The sequence below is a fragment of the Notolabrus celidotus genome, chromosome 12 (assembly GCF_009762535.1).
Source record: "Notolabrus celidotus isolate fNotCel1 chromosome 12, fNotCel1.pri, whole genome shotgun sequence".
NCBI lineage: Eukaryota > Metazoa > Chordata > Actinopteri > Labriformes > Labridae > Notolabrus > Notolabrus celidotus.
Genome location: NC_048283.1, coordinates 34032313 through 34049396, shown reverse-complemented (window position 1 = coordinate 34049396; position 17084 = coordinate 34032313). Strand labels below are relative to the sequence as shown.

Genomic DNA, 17084 nt, shown 5'->3' with positions numbered 1-17084 from the left:
TTTAAAAATTGTTTATTCATCTTTTATTGAGTCTGTTTTAACTTTTACAATGACCTCTTGGTTTGGTAACCTCAGCACTTTTAACAGAAACAGGCTGGGTTATATCATCAAAGTCTGTTGACTTCGTTGGCAATAAACTTAATGATCTTGGCCATCTTTAGTGAGAGCCACTCAGAAGGCAAAGGCCATCCTTGAAGACCCTCAACACCCCCTTTATTCAGAGATAGACTCTTGCCAACAGGGAGGATGTTCACATATACTAGGGAGGGCCAGATCAAACTGATATCTCAGGTCATTTGTGCCCTCAGCTGTTGGGTTTTTAAACAAACTGTAGGACCATGCCAGTCTACATGGGATTGTGGTACCTTTGGTCTCATGTGCAGGAAAGATGATGTCATCCACGGGAGTTACGTAGATATGTATTTGAATTAGGGCTGAATGATTTTGGAAAATAATCTAATTGTGATTATTTTCCTTAATATTGCGATTGCGATTTAGTATACGGTTATTTTTTCAAGGTCCTCTTCATGTATTTTTCAACAAACACAAGTAATAAATCAATCTGTATTATAATAAACAATATCAGATTTATTATACACAAACTGTTCTTTCTCATAGGCTAGACTTCTGTTAAGATAAAGGCAAATTAAGCATGAATTAATATGAAAGACGGTTTATTTATCTACTTCAATTACAGTTGTAAACTTACTGAATCCTTTGACTTGCAGTCTTGTAAGTGTTCACCACAACTAATTAACAAAATTCTGCCAAACAAGTGTTTGAAGTTTAAAGCATGTTTGGATGTGAACCAGCCGACTGAAGGTGTTGCTCACAGCGGAGACGCTCAGCTGGGGGCTGCGGCTGAGTGACAGGTCTCTGTTTTCTCCACTGCCGGACTGATTCTGACCCGGTTGCGCTCCTGACTGACACCTGACCACGTAAACATGCTTATTTTTCTCAGTAAGAACCAGTAGACAGAAAACTGGACACTGTGAGTCTTAAATATGTTTCTGTTCAGTTGTCCTGTTGCAGTAAATCCACATGTTGTCTGGGTCTTCACTGATTCTGCGTCTGCGGAGATTATTTAGAAGCCTGCTCCACATGTTGATATTCAGCGTGTTGATTACTTTGTACGTCCCAATATGATCGTTTCTTCTGCTGAGGCCATTTTTAACAAAACAACAAATCAAAACTTCAAAAGTTGTTTTCTTCATCCCCCGCTCACATGTGTCTCATTCTTCTGAGTTTTCTTGCCGTCAGCAAATCAGCTGAAAGGCGCATTACGGCCACCTACTGCATGCATGTCACGTAAGGCTGCGTCTGTGTACATGAAACTTTTTTTTTTTTTTTTTTTTTTTTTTTTAATCGCAGCCTTTGCGATTTGATAATTGCATTCTATTACATTGCGATGTCGGTTTGAATTCGATTAATCGTTCAGCCCTAATTTGAATTAATGTATGTACTTGTGTTTGTTATTATGTGTATTGCTTGTGTGTATAGGATGTGTGTAGAACTGCTGTTGCTAACCAAATTGCTCCTTGGGGACAATAAAGATTTTCTAATCTAATTCATAGTTTTCATGTGACGTCACACACTTATGGAACGAACGCCCCCCCCTGGTGGGCAAAAAGAGGCTTCTTACTGCTATGGGATAAGGGGAAATGACCGGACTCTGCTGCAAACTAACTATGTGTTTAAACACTAAAAAGTGCCAGACAGTTAGTCAAGTCAAACTTTATTTATAAAGCACATTTTAAAACAACCACAGTTGACCAAAGTGAGTCAGTTCATTATATGACGAGGAGACAAGCCCTGGTTCTGCTTCTTACAGGGATATTTTATTGATTTTGAAGTGGGGTTGTATGAGTTTTATGTCACTAATTATACTAGCCACACTAGTTTGTGATCTGCTGGTATATCTTAATTCCCAAAGGTCTGAGGGACTGTTGTTAAGTTTTCCTTGTGACAACATGAAGTTTTCTAAGTTCATTGTGTATAAACTGTGTGCATTAGCTCACAGTTTACACACCTGCACCTCCAGGTAACTCTGCATCTCTCCTGCTCTCCAGTTTAGCTCTGAAGTTTCTCCTCTTGTTCCTCCGGTGCATTGAATTGTCTTTTCCTCTGTAAACTCTGGCTCATAAAGGTGTCCATGTGTGTCCTCAGTTAGCGTAACATGACATCTGCACGGTCAGAATCACTCATTATTAAGTTTAGTTGTATTTTTGTCTCTTTGAAACTACAGTCCTGAACAGCTGATCAGTGCGCTGCAGGCGGAGGAGCATGCTGTTGAACATGTGTGCACATGATTCAGTGTTTCATTTCTGATTGGCTAGATATTTATGTTGTAATAAATATCCAAGTTGACCCCGCCTTCTCTATGCTAGTGTTAGAAAAGTATCAAAAACTTGACTGATAACATTTCAACAATGACTATAACTATATGACTATAAATATCATAGGTAGAATGTTTTTGTTGATTTGGGTTACAAGAGGCCTTAAGTGAAATGTTTCTAGCATGTCTGTACTCCTGGAGGTTGCAGACTTGGGTTGCCATTAAAAAGGGATTGCTGCTCCAGAGCAAATGATGTTAACAACAGTGTAGGTGTTCAATGAGTGATGTCAAAGTGTTACATACTGTGCAACTGTCATCGTTTTCCAGATGTGGTCCACTTGTTTTGGTGTGATCTCTTTCCGCCGTATGAGCTTGCATTCGTGCACATCCCCAATGGCTACACTGTGCCTTTTGTTCCACAGATCTGAGGTCTGATGGAGGAGACAGACGTGAATCAGCAGAAACAAAGAACTGTGCAACAATAACTCAGAACAAGAGTCCAGAACAGATATCTCAGCACTCAACATAAAAATATGTTAGAATGTAGTCCTGTTTTGGTCTTATATCGACTAAAACAAAGAAGTGAACAAAGAAGTGAGTATGTTCTGTTGGGCTCTTCTAGTGTAACACATCAGAACTCAATGGGCCTCATTCACTAACTGTGCGTACGGATGTTTCAAGCGCAAATCTGGGAGCCATCAATATATTCGTACTTCCGTTTTATTCTTACACTGCGAACAAAAGCAGAACTTCCTCAGACCATGCGTACGCACAAATGATGACGACCAACCTTCTCAGAAAATGTCAACACATACTCTTTGAACTAAATGCATGACAAATTTAAACTACTTTCAGTAAAAGAAAAAAGCCTTTAATAGAATTCAATGATAAAAAAGGTGAATATATTAAATAACCATGAAATTGACGCCTTTTCCCCATTATCATTATTATCATTATTGAAACTTAAATTAAATACCTACTTCACAATTAAAAATACGACAATGTACACATTAAAATGTCAATTTTTTTATGTTAATTAAATCGTCGACCACTCTCACCAACAGTGCCATGAATTAGAGCATCTGTTGCCAAAACCAGTTGATTGGTTGGAGACTATTCAAGGGCATGCAGTGAACAAACTTGATTACAGTTCATGTCCAAAAAAGTAAAGAGTGCAGATCTAGCCTTGCTTGATGACATTCATTTTAAACAACAGCACTGTGGGGATGCGTTTGGAGGCAGGAGCTCTAAGAAACAGATGGATTGTTGGTGAGTATAATTTATGTTATATTTATCTTCAGTCTCTATCCTCTTTATATTGTTGTTTTTAGGTGACAGAGGATATGGCCTTAAAACCTGGCTTACTGATTGTGAATCCTGAAACCCCCCAAGAGGTGCGCTATAACAACATCCATGCCCACACGCGTGCCGTAGTAGAGCGTATATTTGGGCTGCTGAAGACTCGTTAGATGTGTTTTGGCACAGCTGGTTGCAAGTTACTCTACGCCCCTGAGAAAGTGTGCAAGATAATTGTGACGTGCCATGTTCATTAAATTAAATGAATGACCGTTAGGCAACGGTTGAATATCATCACTTTATCCCTCGTTTTGGGAACATATTCCTAATATGGAGGTGTCTCCAATAATCACAGGCATTCTTTAATACTGAGCCGTCAGATCAGGTGGTCCTTGTCCTCCTCCAGTGTCCTTCCTTTTCTCTGTTCTGCTAGTCTTTTTTTTGTGTCCACTTTAATATCAAACCATTTTTTCTTAACCTGAGCCACAGTGCAAACTTCATAGACACAGCATTAACAGCCTCAGTAATTGAAACCCAGGCTTTTTTTCATGGTGACCCCTGCTGATAAAAGTGTTGGTTTTCTTGCCTAAACCTCCACAACAATCACCTCTATTTCTGCCGAGGTGATATTCTTGTGTTTTTTTCCTTTTGGGGCCATCTTTAGCAACTTAGTTTTTCTCCAACTCAGCGCTCCTGTCTTGATGCACCGAACAGATGTCCTTATATGGATGAATTGGGGCGTGGTAGTATGCTGATTGCAGGTTGCGGGCACGCGCCTGTCAATTTAGAATTATTCTGATTCACTAATAAACACAAGGTGGTGAGAACGAAATTGGCTGGTACGCACGTGTCATGAACCCGACGATGATTTTGCATATGCACTTGTTTTATGTGCAGAGTAAGAACATTGCTACACATTTATTAGTGAATGAGGCCCAATGTCCTTTCAGTTTTAGTGGATTTTATAGAACTTAAGACTAAAATAATGCTCACTTTAGAAACTGAAAGAGGGAAAATGACAACGATCTTCCTTCAAATGATCACATCAAGCTATTTGCCCTTTATTTAGATGGCACAATGCCTACCCACTTCAAGCACATCATGGGTTAAACCAAACCCAGCATGAGATAAACCATGCTCACAAGAGGAGCGGCCACATTGCTTTCTTTTTTCTCACCATCACAGCAGACTTCTGAGGTGCAATGTTTTCCCGCTGAGGCAATTCTTCGTAGTCATCCCAGCGAATGAGTCTGGGCAAGTCGGTGCCGATCTTCAGCAGAGGCCTTGTTGGAAAAGACTTCAGGGGAGACAGGGTGGGGAACCTGGAGAGAGAGTCAACAGCACAGATCAGCTAAGGGGAGAAAGATCTGCATTAATAACATTTCTACTGCACCGAACAGAACAGCTGTACCTGTCACTTTTGAGTTTTTCTAATGGTAAGTTGTGTTTAATCCCTTTTGTGGCACCATCTTAAATTCCCAGCAGGCTGAGACCAGAATTGGAGGTAAAGTAAAAAACTGTTAGACATCAGATCACAGCACAACATTTGACACAACACAGTCTTCAAGCTTTTCCATGAGGTACCCATGCCAGCTGGATTAATCCCTAACTATAACTTCAAACAGAGAGAAGGAGTAACCGTATGTCATTAGACCCTATTTAATCATTTAATAGAGCGAAATACTGAGCGATGGTTGTTTCAGCTCCACTTGAAAAGCCTCCTTGTGTCTCAGGCCTGCTGAGTATGCTGGAGGACATCATTCAAAAGGCAAAGGCTGCTTTATTCTGTTTGTTTTTTCTCTCTCCCCCTTTATTCTGTTCTAATTACCAGGATTTTACGGTTAGAAGAGACCGGGACCTCTCTCAATTATCTGACTCCCAGGAAACATTTTGTGAGCGAGAAACACCGACAGAATCCAAATCAAAGACAAGCACAGCTAACATCGGCAGCTGCTCAGCTCAAACTCATCACGATGTGTTGAGTGTGCTGAAGAACACGGGAGGGAAAGAAGAAGCTGCACCTTTTTAATTGGGTTAAAACATTTCAACTTGAAATCACAGGAAGAAAAAGAGTACAGCCTCTCTTTTGATGTGAAGCAGCAGGGAAAGGTCATTTTATGCACTTGTGGATAACACTGTGTCCTCATGTCAGTATTGTACGTAGGCATATTGCTCTTTGGTCAAGCTGCTGTCTCTGTCAAACAAACTACAAAGGCACAAACAGAATACTAGTTTAGTTTGGTACAAAGCTAAAAACATGCATGTGACCATAGACTGTACAAAACATGGAAGTAGTATCCGTGACGTCACCCATCTGTTTCTGAAGCGCTGTTTTGAAGCCAATCGACGGCGGCAGCCATATTGGAAATGCTGAAATCAACCCAACTTACTGTGACGTAAAGAGGCGGGCTTTAAGCCTCCTAGCCAACAGCTGCAGTGTTCCCGCCTGTCAATCAAGTCAGCTGTGCCTCTCACTGGAAGACTCATGATCTTAATATCTTTGAAATTGCCGCGTTATAAACCCCCCCCCCCCCCACAGTGTGTGCCGATCGAGAAATGAGCTATCCAGACTACACTCGTCTTTTGAACCAGACTTCTATGAATTGGTGTGTATGTGGTTTCCGGTACTTCCGGAGCCAGCCTCAACTCGATGAACTGCAGGTTTTAACACTTCCGAATTGGCTTCAATTCTGCATGTCACTGATGTTTGGCACTGAATAAAAAACATATACAAACTTATTTCTGATGACATTTAGCCCACAAATGAAGGTAATGTGAACTGATGATCTCTTCATTAAGCTCTTTGAATGTGCATAATAGGGATGGGTACAAGTACTCGAGTACTCGAGTACTCGCCGTTGACTCCATTATTCGAGTAGCATTTTGTTACTCACGCACCTGGCAAGATAACTTGAATATATATGTGACCATGTGCTTTTTGTTTTTGCCTAACTGAATATACTAGGTAGGAAAATAATTAACAGGATATAAATGTTTGACTTCTCCGGCCACGGCTTCAGCTTTAGTCCACACCAAGCCAGATTTCAGCAAAAACAACTGTTTTACGGCAGCTACGGCAACTCTCTAGGGACACGTTATTCAACCGAAAGAGAAAGCACAACAAACACAGAACTGTCTGCGACACCTGTGACGTGTCAGTTAAAAAAAGTAATGTCTGGAAGTACTTGAAGGTGAAGTTAATGTGCGGTACAAGATATGTGGCGTTAAACTTCCATTGCATAGAAATTCTAGTTTGATGCTTAACCACATACACTTAAAGGTGACATATCATGCAAAATTGACTTTTTAATGGTTCTCTACCTGAAATATGTGTCCCTGGCATGTCTACAAACCCCCCGAGAATGAAAAAAATCCATTCTGCCCCTGTTCTGATTTCTACACCTTTCTGTAAATGTGTGTGAAACGAGCCGTTTCAGACTTCAGTGTTTTTGTTACGTCACAACAATATCCGGTCTGTCACGGAGTCAGAGCTCGGAGCTTGTTCAGCCCATAGACTGTATAAAATACAACTCAACCCCTCCTCTGTTTTTCATTCCCTGCACAAATGTGTGCTAACAAGGAGCTTAGGAGGGAGGCATGCTAGTTGTAGGCTGTCTTAATAAACACAGAGGTCGGTTTTACTCCCCACGTCTGCAGATTTGAAGATCTAGTGGATGATTTTTATTTGTCATGGATAAGTGCTAGCGCTAGTTAGCATAGCTACATAGCTACATGTCGTAGCTGAAGCTGTGTACCAAGACACACGTCGACATACTGACAAATAAAACAACAAGAAACACTAAATCTGTGACCAATCCTTCAGAAAAGGTCCTGCTGCCTCTCTGGCAGAGGTCGGTTTTACTCCCCACGTCTGCAGATTTGAAGATCTAGTGGATGATTTTTATTTGTCATGGATAAGTGCTAGCGCTAATTAGCATAGCCACATAGCTACATGTTCATAGCTGTAGCTGTAGCTCTGTACCAAGACACACGTCGACATACTGACAAATAAAACAACAAGAAACACTAAATCTGTGACCAATCCTTCAGAAAGGTCCTGCTGCAGGCGCCTCTCCGTCAGGATCAGATTCTGGATCAGATTCAGAGGGTTGAAGTAACGTGATCTCTGAGCAGCCGTGTATATTCAGCCAACATGTAAACATTAGATCAACGTGCTGGACAGCCGAGGCACATCCACTTCCTGAGGGGGCGTGGTCAGAGAGAAAACAGAGTGTTCTGAGGAGGACTGAAGAAGAGGGGTTTTCAGGCATGCCAAAATCTGATTTCAAAGTGTTTTTTTGAGCACAAACTTTAAAGACATGTTTTGGGGACCTCTTAGACCAATATATATTGATGAAAAAAGCGTGATATGTCACCTTTAAGGCACATGGAGAAAACAGAGGAGACAGATAACAGACAGTCTTGCATCACGCCTTTTGCTCACTCTGTTAGCACACGTCGTTTTGATGAAACCAGAGTGGAGAAGATTAGCCTGATAATAACCAAAATGGTAACTGGAGATATGCTCCCTTTAAGTTTTGTGGAAGGAGAAGGCTTCAAAGAGCTGACCGCGTTTGTCGAGCCGGAGTACAAGCTACCATCACAGAGAACAACAACTACAAGAGTGGAAGAGATGTATGAAGAAAAGGCAGCAGAACTTACTACAACTCTGGTCTGGTAGGTCTGTGTCTGACGGACTTTTATTTATTTATTTTTGTTTATGGTATAAAAAAAATAATAATTGCGAGTACTCGAGTAATCATTCATTGGGAAATTTGAGTGATCAATTACAAGGATTACTGTAAATTCCCATCCCTAGTGCATAACACACCTGTTCCATCACTTTAATAACTTTACAAACGTTGTTTTCAGTGACATTTCAGCACTTCAGTTTTTCTGTAGATGCATGCTACATTCAAGTAACCTTTGTATATAGTCCATGTGTAGTTCTTGATTGTTGTCTTGGAAATAAAAAGCCCTATCACACATTTTAGTATGCAAATGTCCACTTCTTATTTTTAGGGATGCATGATTTCTCTCAGCATCATATCAGCAGATAATAGCTTAAAAAATTGAATTATATCGGTATGATTAAAACATTTCTAATTTGTAAAGTTGTAGTTTGAGGCCTTTTCATCTTTATTTGATAGGACACCTGAAAAACCCTGTGCATTGCAGGCAACTCCACCCACCCGTCTCCCAGCCTCTTCAGTCTGCTGCCATCAGAAAGGAGACTAAGTACTCTCCTTCCTGAGGGCCAGAACCAGCAGACTGAAGGACAGCTTTATCCACCAGGCAGGCAGGATGCTGGACTCTCCCTGTTCTGCGCCCCCTTCCCATAGTGCCCCCTTCACAGACTAAACCCTGACTGTGACCCATTAAAGATTTAAATCTCTCTCTCTCTCTCTCACTCTCTATTCCTCTTTCCAACCCCAACAAGGTCTGGTTTGTGGACAGGTTTGGACAGGTTGTGGACATCCATGATTCATGTAAGTTATCTTATCAGGTCAGAAAATCTGGAATTATTGATCCCTGTACTGTCCATTACCTGTACAGATGGCCGCTGTCTTCAAAGTCTTCCGTACCATGGCGTCCCTTGATGTCTTCGATGACGTGCGCTTTGAGAAACTTCTTGAGCAGCTGCAGAGTTTGGTAGCGGGTCACCTCAGGCCCAAAGTTGTAGTTCCGTCTCAGCAGCTCGTGCAGATAATCCACAGCCTCGGATCCTGTGAAACTGCAATCATAGCAGCGGAAGTGTGCCCAGTGCTTTCTCAGCGGCATGCCTCCTCGGAACAGTTTGATGGTTTCATTCCACTAATGACGAGGTGGGGAGATAAAAGATTGAATGTCAGAAGAAAGCGCTTTGTCTCAGACAGAAAGATTGTTGAGCGTTCCTTTGCAGTCCAGTCTTTGTTAGAGATTATATTAAAACACTTCACTGAAGCTACTTTTATTAAAGATCACACATTACAAAAATGTTCTTCAATGTAATGACGGCCATCTGAATCACTCACTTTCTTTCATTACACACAAAGTGGGTTGGAGAAACATTAAACCCTGTGGAACAAAAAGCATACTCTGCATGCTTCTCTTTATAAGAAATAACTCCATCTACTCTAATATCCTCCTATCACAAATAAAAGGCTAGTTTCACAACAAAAAGAACATTATGTCCTCAGAGTGTTTTGGATGGTGCAGAGGTTATAGATTATCAGATCCTACAAAGCGTACGCATGGCTGAGAGGGAAATGGAAAAAGGTAGATAAAAGCAGAGACGGCATTAGGCAGGATGAGGTCATTTCAAACAGGGGGAGTATTAAACTGTGAACTGAATGCAGCTCAACATGGCTGCTTTGAATTTGAACGCTTAATGTGAAGATAAAGATTTAAAGACTGAAGTGCTCTCACATTCATTTCTATAACTGGAATTAGGGTTGCAAAATTCAAGGAATTTTCAAAGTTGGAAACTTTACATGGGTATAAATGGGAATTTATGGGAATAAACCAGCAATTTACTAAATTGAAGTACAGTTGAATATCTATGCTATTCCTCAATCACATGCACACTGCTTACTGCAGGGCTATTTAGACCACGCTCCCTACATGCACTGTGCATTCCTCCATCACATGAAGCACAGATGATTTCTAGAATCCTGCAGAGGCTTGAGAACAAGCGGCAACCTCCGGTCTCAAACGATGAAGCCAATGTGGAAGTGCTATAAACTGCAATACATCGAAAATCCACTTGAGGCTGGCCGCAGAAACACCGGAAACCACATAGACATGAATGGGAAAAAGACGATCTTTGCAGCATTAATAAACATGTTTACAGCCTGGTTCAAAAAACGGCTTGGCCCTACAAAGCTAATCTCTCTATCGGCACACACTGTACGGGAGGTGAATTTGTTTCTAACATGACGGTTCAGAAGATATTAAGATTACCAGTTTTTGCCCAAATAAGGACATGACTGACGTGACTCCCAGTTGGGAACACATAGCTATTGGCTAGGAGGCTCACACTACGTCACACTCTGCCTGGTTGAGTTCTAAATTTCCAATATGGCTGCTGCCGTCGATTTGCTTCAAAACAGCTCTCAGGAACAGATGGGTGACGTCATGGATACTACGTCCATATTTTATACAGTCTATGGTTGAGAAGCTTATTGCTTTTTGTCTGCATGTTTAATGGGACATTTTTGGAGGGAGAGGGGCTCTTTTCATTTAACATTTTGAATGGGACTTTGTTGGGATTAGGTGTGGGAATCGAAAACTGGATCCGACTTAGAACCGGTTCCAATTGATCAATTCCATCGGAATTGAACACCTCAAATGTTATCGATTCTTCTTAACGATTCATTTCCCAGCACGATGTTACGTCACGTCGCGTTGCAGTAGTACCTCTTCCCTTTCGGAGTTGGGACGCTTTCTCTCAGGCTCGAGGGGCCGCCACTTCCAGACTCATGCCGCCGAAAATGAAGCACGAGAGCGGGTAAAATACCTCCACGATGACCCTCGGAGGGAAAGCGTTTTTCCTCTCCAAATTCAAAGAATTTTAATCCAGGCTCGAGGAGCCACGTCCGGACTCACACGGCCGAGAATGAGGTCAACCTATTGTTCAGTATGTTCAAGTTGAATATGTTCATGTTCAGTCTTGTGCAGACATCATTTTGGAAAAAATAAAGTGGTTCCTTTTGGTGCTGAAGACTGTGTCTAACTACTTTTTCCCCCCCTCAAAAATTACTCAGGAATCGTTAGGAGAATTGATAAAGAATTGGATTGATAAGCAGAATCAACAATGGCAGTGACATTAATAAAATCTTATCAATTCCCACCCCTAGTTGGGATTGCATCTTTTGTTAATTTTTGAATGGGTTGGGTCGGGGGGATGAGTAATAATTAACTCAACTTTCATGTTTTTGTTCTTCAATGAAAGAATTGATTGTTAAATAAAATATTTAACACTTGATAAAGTTCTACTTACAAATACATCTGTTTTAATTGTATTATTTTGGATGGATGTCTGCTTATAACAAAACAACTATTTATGCTTGGATAGGATACCTTTCCATTAAATGACCCTCAATTCACAGTTAATTCACATAAATTCCCATGGAAACTTTCCGGAAATGTTCCACCCCTTTGCAACCCTAACTGGAATGTCAGTGTCACTGCATGTCATTTGTGTCTTTGAACGACCTTCCTGATTCAGCTTGGTTCTTCCCAGAAAGGAAGGTTCATCATTATCTTCATTATATAGGCTGACCGGCTTCACATTCTCTATTTCTGTGCCACTCTATAGAGGCTTGCTTTGCCGGGGTAATACAATGGAGCCACCCATTGTTAACATTAGTGGTCACAGGCTTTCAATGGATGATGGATGCTTTGAATTAAGTTTAAGGGGGAATATAAATAACAGGGGGTCGGTGAAAGGCTAGATTTTCAGATTGAGGCTACAATTAGAATTAGAACTTGACATATGTTAACCATCATATCTAAAATGTCCTAGTGGATGAAAGGTTTTGTAATAAAGCTTTTATGTACAGAGTACTCAAATTTAGTTTAAAGACATTAAATATTCCACCAAATAATATGGATCTGGACATATATACAGACCTGGGGTTCCCAAACTTTTCAGCCCCCGACCCCCGAAATAAAGGTGCCAAATACTCCCGACCCCCACTGTCCCTCAAAGTGATTTAATGTGTCTTCATTTAGCTGGTCTGCAGAAAATGACCCTACCTATATGAGCATGTGTCTGTGTTTCCTGTGCTGTTATGAATGAACCTGCTGCTCCTGATGCTTTTGATAATTAACTGTTCACTAACTCTAAACTTAGGAGTCATCTGGAAACAAAGAAAGACAGAAAACTCATTACATGTTTTATCCTGGTTTAGTTCTTATCTTTTTAACAGACCATTTTTTACCAGCCTCTGTGCTTGTGTGTCTCAGACACACGATTTTAACTATAGAATTCCTCAAGGGAGCATTCTTGGGCCTATTTTATTCTCCTTGTACATCTTACCCCTTGGACACATTATCTCAAGTCATCACATCAATTACCATTTATATGCAGACAACACCCAACTATACATCTGTCTCACCCCGTGACCCAAATGCTCTTCACTCCCTCACCGCCTGCCTTTCTGAAATCAATGCATGGATGAGAAATAACTTTTTAAAATTAAACGAAGACAAAACTGAAATTCTTTTAATAGGACCCAAAGCAGCCTGAGAACAACTCCAGACTACTCTGAGAGATTTTAACAGGCAAACTAAATGAAAGGTCACAAACCTGGGAGTGGTTTTAGATTCAGGTTTTAATTTTAATGCTCAGTTTAACAAGGTCGTAAGTACTTCATTTTATCATCTCAGAAACATAGCAAAAGTCAGACCTTTTTTAACACAGAAATATGACCAAATTTTAATTCATGCTTTTATCACAAGCCGCATTGATTACTGTAACTCCCTTTTTACTGGTTTGCCCAAAAAGTCTGTAAAGAAACTGCAGCTTGTTCAGAACGCTGCTTCCAGAGTTTTAACAAGGAGAAAGAAAACTGATCGCATCACCCCTCTTTTAAAAATTCTGCACTGGCTCCCTGTTTCTTTTAGAATTGATTTTAAAGTTATTTTACTTGTTTTTAAAACTCTTAACAGCCTTGCTCCTCCACACATCACTGATCTCCTGTCATTTTATGTTCCAGCTCGATCACTGAGGTCCTCGAATGTTTCCCTTTTAAATGTTCCTCATGTGTCTCACACAGAGAGAGAGCTTTCTGTTTTTACGCCCCTAAGCTGTGGAACTCTCTGCCTCTGGACATCAAAACGGCGAGTTCTCTGAGTGTTTTCAAATTAAACTTAAGACTTACCATTTTAATCTAGCTTTTAATGTGGAGTAGTTCATTTTAGCCCTGAACTGCATTATTATTATTACTAATTTTATTATTATTTTAATCATTATTATCTAAACCATTTTTTTAACATGTATTTATTTATCTTATTAATTTTGTGTTCATCTGATCTCATTAACTCTACCTTATTTTTAACTTTTCATTCCACTCTTACTTATACTATTAATTTTACTGCGTTGATTTTCTTTTTTTAAGTATTTTCTTTTTTTTTTCAATCATGCCTTTTATAATTTTACCATTGCTGTTGTTTTCTGTCTCTCTGCTACTCTGTGAAGCACTTTTATTTTAGGTTTTATTTCAAGGTTAGCTACTATTTCTGTCGATATTTTTTTTACCATAATGGGTAAAATGTACTATTTTTAGATAACTAAAAAAACATTCTGGAAGACATCTCAGAACCCTCATTTTTGTCTCGCGACCCACACTTTGGGGAGCCCTGATCTAGACTACAGATATTACACTTTTGCACGAAACTAAATTGGCACACATGATGCATTGGTCCAAAAAACACAATGATGTTACCCTCAATCTTGTAGATCCTGTGAACTATAACACTTAATACAAACATTAATATTCTATTGAAGTGCTTAATGGTAAATAGAGCTACCGAGGGTTAAGGAAATAGGAATTTTGCCTCAGTCTGATAATGATTATCCATCCATCACAACAACAAAAAACGTGTACAGGAATGTGATACCAAACAGACTGTAGACCACCCACATAGGGGGGCACTTTGGCCCCATGTCACTACAGAAAACCTGTTGCCCAGTAACACATTTAACAGCATTTAAAGTTGTTTTACACAGGTTTAACCTCACGTGTCTGCATTCAACTGAACTTACTTAACGTGAAACCTACGGCCAACAAAGACCTCTTACTCCCGGCTCAATGTGTGAATATAAACAGTCACAATAACCTGAGTTTACTCTAGTATCTCTATATATTAATTCAACTGTCCACATGTGTAGGAGCATTACATTAAAGCTCCTGAACGTCCCAACTGTTAACGGTTACAAACTCACCAGCTTGGTCGCTCTGTACGGACCCGCTCCGATCACTGTGCCCTCCATCCTGGTTCTGGAAAACCACTTTACTGGAACGAAAACATGGAGGGTTAAACCTTTCTTTACTCGTACGAAAACATGGAGGTTTAAACTGTTTTAAAGCTTTCCTCAAGCTTCTCCTCAGTGAATGAAAACAGGATCTCCCAGAGCCTGCTCACAGAAACGTTGCTGCCAACTTTGAATCTCCTACGTCACATTATTCCAGCAACGTGATTCGTCAGCGCGCCGGTCATGTGACACCAAGAATGCAACGTTCATGAATGGAGACCGTGTCGGACAATAAAGCTTCAACTGCCCATTCAGCAGCCTCTGTGTTATTTGTGAAAGTAATTAGTTTCACAGTTGCATTCTTTGGAATTAGAGAGAAGGTTTTAGAGGAGTATTTATATAAGAACTTCACTTTGAATACCATATTACAAATATAACAAGAACATAATTTTACCATTTAAAAAACATCTCCAAACTCGGATCATTCATATCCCAAACTGATGAACAAGAAATGAGTCCATGCATTCATATCAACCCGGTTAGGTTATTGTAACACACTGTACACAGGTCTATCCAAACAATCCAGAGGACGGCTCCAGCTCCTTCAGAACACAGCAGCTAGAATCCTGACACACACAAGAACATTTGAACATATCACCCCGGTTCTCAAAGCACTTCATTGGCTCCCCTTCAATGCAGAATCACTTTGAAATCCTATCACTAGTCCATAAAGCACTCAATGGTTCAGCTCCCCAGTACATCTCTGACTTGTTCACAGTGTATAACCAGACCCAGATCCTTACAGGGTTCCCACTCTATTCCAGAGATCATTTTCCAGGAAATTTCCAGGACATTTTCAGTGATGATCAAGCTGGTATGACAGTCTAAATTTAGTTCCTAATTTAGTTCCTAAATAGTGTAATATGTTCCTCTCAGTGGAAGTCTACATTGAAAGACATGTAGTCTATGGCTATCAATGAAATCATCTCTTACATACTTAAAAATTATTGCAAAATGATAATAGAATAATGCAACCACAGATGTACAGCACTTCACTTTATTAGTGCAACCAAGTAACAATGATGGGCAACATCTCAGCTTTCTCTTTTCTCAAAAAATATAAAATGAGCTAAGAAAAAAACAAAAGAGCCTGAAAAGGAATCAGGAAGCTGCCTTATTGAAATAATTAAATAATAATAATGATCAGAGGATCAGTGCTTTAATGACCTAAATAGAACTGAATGACAAAAATGTCTACAAATGTTTCTCAACTCAACTCAAACTCAAAATATACCTTCTTAATCATGATATTCATCCTGCTAAGTGGTCGATATAAAACAAAGCTCTGTTTGCTCCAGTTTGGTTCTGGTTCTGTTTGCTTGAGAATTGGATCTGGTTCTGGTTATGTTTGCTTGAGTTGGTTCTGGTTCTGTTTGCTTGAGTTTGGTTCTGGTTCTGTTTGCTTGAGATTTGGTTCTGGTTCTAGTTATGTTTGCTTGAGTTGGTTCTGGTTCTGTTTGCTCGAGTTTGGTTCTGGTTCGGTTCTGGTACGGTTGTGGTTCGGTTCTGGTTCAGTTCTGGTACGGTTCTGGTTGGGTTCTGGAACTGGTCTGGTTCAGTTCTGGTTCTGTTTGCTTGAGTTTGGTTCTGGTTCTGTTTGCTTGAGTTTGGTTCTGGTTCGGTTCTGGTACGGTTCTGGTTCTGGTTCGGTTCTGGTACGGTTCGGTTCTGGTTCGGATCTGGTACAGTTCGGTTCTGGTTCGGTTGTGACACGGTTCTGGTTCGGTTCTGGTACGGGTCTGGTTCGGTTCTGGTTCAGTTCTAGTACGGTTCTGGTTCGGTTCTGTGCATGTCTGGTTCAGTTCTGGTTCTGTTTGCTTGAGTTTGGTTCTGGTTCTGTTTGCTTGAATTTGGTTCTGGTTCGGTTCTGGTACGGTTCTGGTACGGTTCGGTTCTGGTACAGGTCTGGTTCGGTTCTGGATGGCTTTCCTTGAGTTTGGTTCTGGTTCTGTTTTCTTGAGTTCAGGTCTGGTTTGGTTCTGGTTCGGTTCTGTTCTGGTTCTGGTTCTGTTCTGGTTCGGTTCTGGTTCAGTTCTGGTTCGGTTCTGGTTCAGTTCTGGTACGGTTCTGGTTCGGTTTGATTAAGTTTATTTCTGGTTCTAACCCTAACCCTAATAATAACCCTAACCCTAATCATAACCCTAACCCTAACCATAACCCTAATCCCAACCCTAACCCTAACTCTAATCCCAACCCTAACCCTAACTCTAAACCCAACCCTAACCCTAACTCTAATCCCAACCCTAACCCTTATTACAACCCCAACCCTAATCCTAACCCTAACCCTAACTGTAATCCCAACCCTAACCCTAACCCTAACCCTAATCATAACCCTAACCCTAATCCTAATCACAACCCTTACCCTAATCACAACCCTAACCCTAACCCTAACCCTAATCCTAACCCTAACCCTAATCCTAACCCTAACCCTAA

The 17084-nt window shown here is 40.5% G+C and overlaps 1 protein-coding gene across 4 annotated transcripts in view; it reads right to left on the bottom strand.

Annotated features, from left to right (window-relative positions):
• depdc1b (DEP domain containing 1B) overlaps positions 1 to 14792 on the bottom strand; it is a 30255-nt gene extending 15463 nt beyond the window's left edge. For 3 of the 4 annotated variants that reach the window (XM_034697798.1, XM_034697799.1, XM_034697800.1), the window contains exons 1-4: positions 14562 to 14792; positions 9180 to 9445; positions 4809 to 4953; positions 2639 to 2766 (exon numbers count right to left, since the gene is read on the bottom strand). In XM_034697798.1, coding sequence (XP_034553689.1) covers positions 2639 to 2766; positions 4809 to 4953; positions 9180 to 9445; positions 14562 to 14609 — 587 coding nt within the window. In that variant the 5' untranslated portion in view covers positions 14610 to 14792. The remainder of the gene's footprint in view (positions 1 to 2638; positions 2767 to 4808; positions 4954 to 9179; positions 9446 to 14561) is intronic. The other variant, XM_034697797.1, reaches the window with a different exon arrangement.
• Positions 14793 to 17084: the final 2292 nt, after the last annotated feature.